Genomic DNA, 2,076 nt, shown 5'->3' with positions numbered 1-2,076 from the left:
GCACACAGGAGCTTCAGGTCTTGAGCACGAGTACGGTCTTTGCAAGGCTACCGACACAGACAAGGGCATACACACACACCACACACACACACACACACACACACACACACACACACACACACACACACACACACACACACACACACACACACACACACACAATAAACTTCCTGGACCTTCAGCCTTTTACAGAAAGGCACACAAGACACAGGGAATGCAAGATTAGTGTGATTAGTTCTTGTGGAGCGTTTCAGTCCGGCGCTGATCTCATGGATGTATTAATGGCTGATGTATTAATAGCTGATGTATTAATAGCTGATGTATTAATGGCTGATCTCCAACTCTGGCCTCTGTAAAATGTGATCATTTAGGATCAAATCCACAAGACATCATCGTACTGGAGTGCGTCCCCTAAAGGTATTGTGAATATTGTGTGCACTATCACCCTATAATAAGAAACAAAACACACTTAACTTAATACACTTAACTAACCTGGACACGCGTACCGCACCATCTTCATATCCAAGGGGAAAATGTTCTCTGCTGAAATACTTGCAGCGCCATTTGAAACGCTGAGCAGGTGAACGGCATTATGGGACATGTTACAGCTGTTACCTTGACACAGAAGGTGAAGTCCACAGGCGCGCCGTAGAGCTTGCGGCTGTTGGTGACGGTGTAGACGTTCAGGTCCTCCAGGTCCGCCACGTACTGCAGGTGACGAGGCTCCTTCACCGGGACACACACACAGACGTCAGACAGACAGACAGGCAGACAGACAGACAGACAGACAGGGAGACAGGCAGGGAGACAGACAGACAGACAGAGACAGACAGACAGGCAGACAGGCAGACAGGCAGGCAGACAGGCAGGCAGGCCGGCAGACAGGCCGACAGACAGGCCGACAGACAGGCCGACAGACAGACAGGCAGACAGACAGGCAGACCGACAGACAGAGAGGCCGACAGGCAGACAGACAGGCAGACAGGCAGGCAAATAGACAGGCAGACAGACAGACAGACAGACAGACAGACAGACAGACAGGCAGACAGACAGACAGGCAGACAGGCAGACAGACAGACAGGCCGACAGACCGACAGACAGACAGGCCGACAGACCGACAGACAGACAGACAGACAGGCACGTTTGTAGAAACGTGCAAGACTGAGGCGGCTTCCCTTCCTCTCGGCTGACTTAACGACGCGCTGGCCTACTTTCAAATGTGACAGGTCACCGCGCGCGTCGATGACTTTTTAGCAAATTCGACCAACATTGGACTGCTACATTATTAGAACACAGACAAAGGCGGTTGTAATTATATGTGAACTACAATGACTAAAAATACTTGTTCTTTTGTCCTTCAAGGCTTAGTGCATTTGACCTTTGACCTGCTGACCTTGGAGGAGCCCTTGTTGGAGCAGTAGAGGCCGGAGGGGCGGAGGAAGAAGTAGACCCTCTTCCAGGCCTTGCGGCTGGGCTCCCTCACGTGCAGGAAGCCCTGGATCTCCGGACACGTCCCCGACATCAGCAGGTTCTGGGGGTGTCAAGGAATTTACATCTGGCCTCAAGACCTTCCTATTCCAAACACCTTAAACCTTTGTTCTCTCTCTCCTTTTGTAATTCTCCACCTCCCTCAACCGTTCACAGACAGGGTGGCCTCCAGGAGGTCCACACACCTAGAAATGTCTACTCCAGAATAACCATCCTTTGTCTCCAAGAAATTGCCGCCTTTTCTCATGTCACATGTCTGTATACTCGGCCACGCCTGCCATTTCATATGACGTGCAATGAGTTAACCAATCACATCCTCAAAGCGCCGTACCTGTGTTTTGCTTGAATATAAGACTGGGCATGACAAGCTTTGAATGCACTTCTTTGGATAAACCACTCTTGTTGCGTTGTCCAGGAAGTCCTTGCGCTCGTATTGTTTTCTCAATAAACCAGACTTAACCTTTTGAGCGAATCTTGGTAAATCCTTTTTGACTAGATCAGTTAAAATCCATTTACAGGGGAAGCCACCAAAACGCAGACAGTCACGCAAAAACCGTCCGTACCGCCTTTCCAGTAGTTAGTTTAGTT

At 49.8% G+C, this 2,076-nt stretch overlaps 2 protein-coding genes across 2 annotated transcripts in view; one reads left to right on the top strand and one right to left on the bottom strand.

The window, feature by feature from the left end:
- LOC311323906 (uncharacterized protein) overlaps positions 1–2,076 on the top strand; it is a 571,429-nt gene that overhangs the window by 319,870 nt on the left and 249,483 nt on the right. The window lies entirely within an intron of this gene.
- Positions 1–2,076, bottom strand: part of grb7 (growth factor receptor bound protein 7) — a gene marked incomplete at both ends in the record, with an annotated part of 16,697 nt that overhangs the window by 7,707 nt on the left and 6,914 nt on the right. The window contains 3 exons of the mRNA XM_084456550.1: positions 5–47; positions 616–726; positions 1,394–1,531. Of these exons, the coding sequence (XP_084312676.1) occupies positions 5–47; positions 616–726; positions 1,394–1,531 (292 nt within the window). The remainder of the gene's footprint in view (positions 1–4; positions 48–615; positions 727–1,393; positions 1,532–2,076) is intronic.

The sequence above is a fragment of the Borostomias antarcticus genome, assembly GCF_949987555.1.
Source record: "Borostomias antarcticus genome assembly, chromosome: 22".
Classification (NCBI taxonomy): domain Eukaryota; kingdom Metazoa; phylum Chordata; class Actinopteri; order Stomiiformes; family Stomiidae; genus Borostomias; species Borostomias antarcticus.
This window is presented reverse-complemented; position numbering and strand designations above follow the sequence as displayed.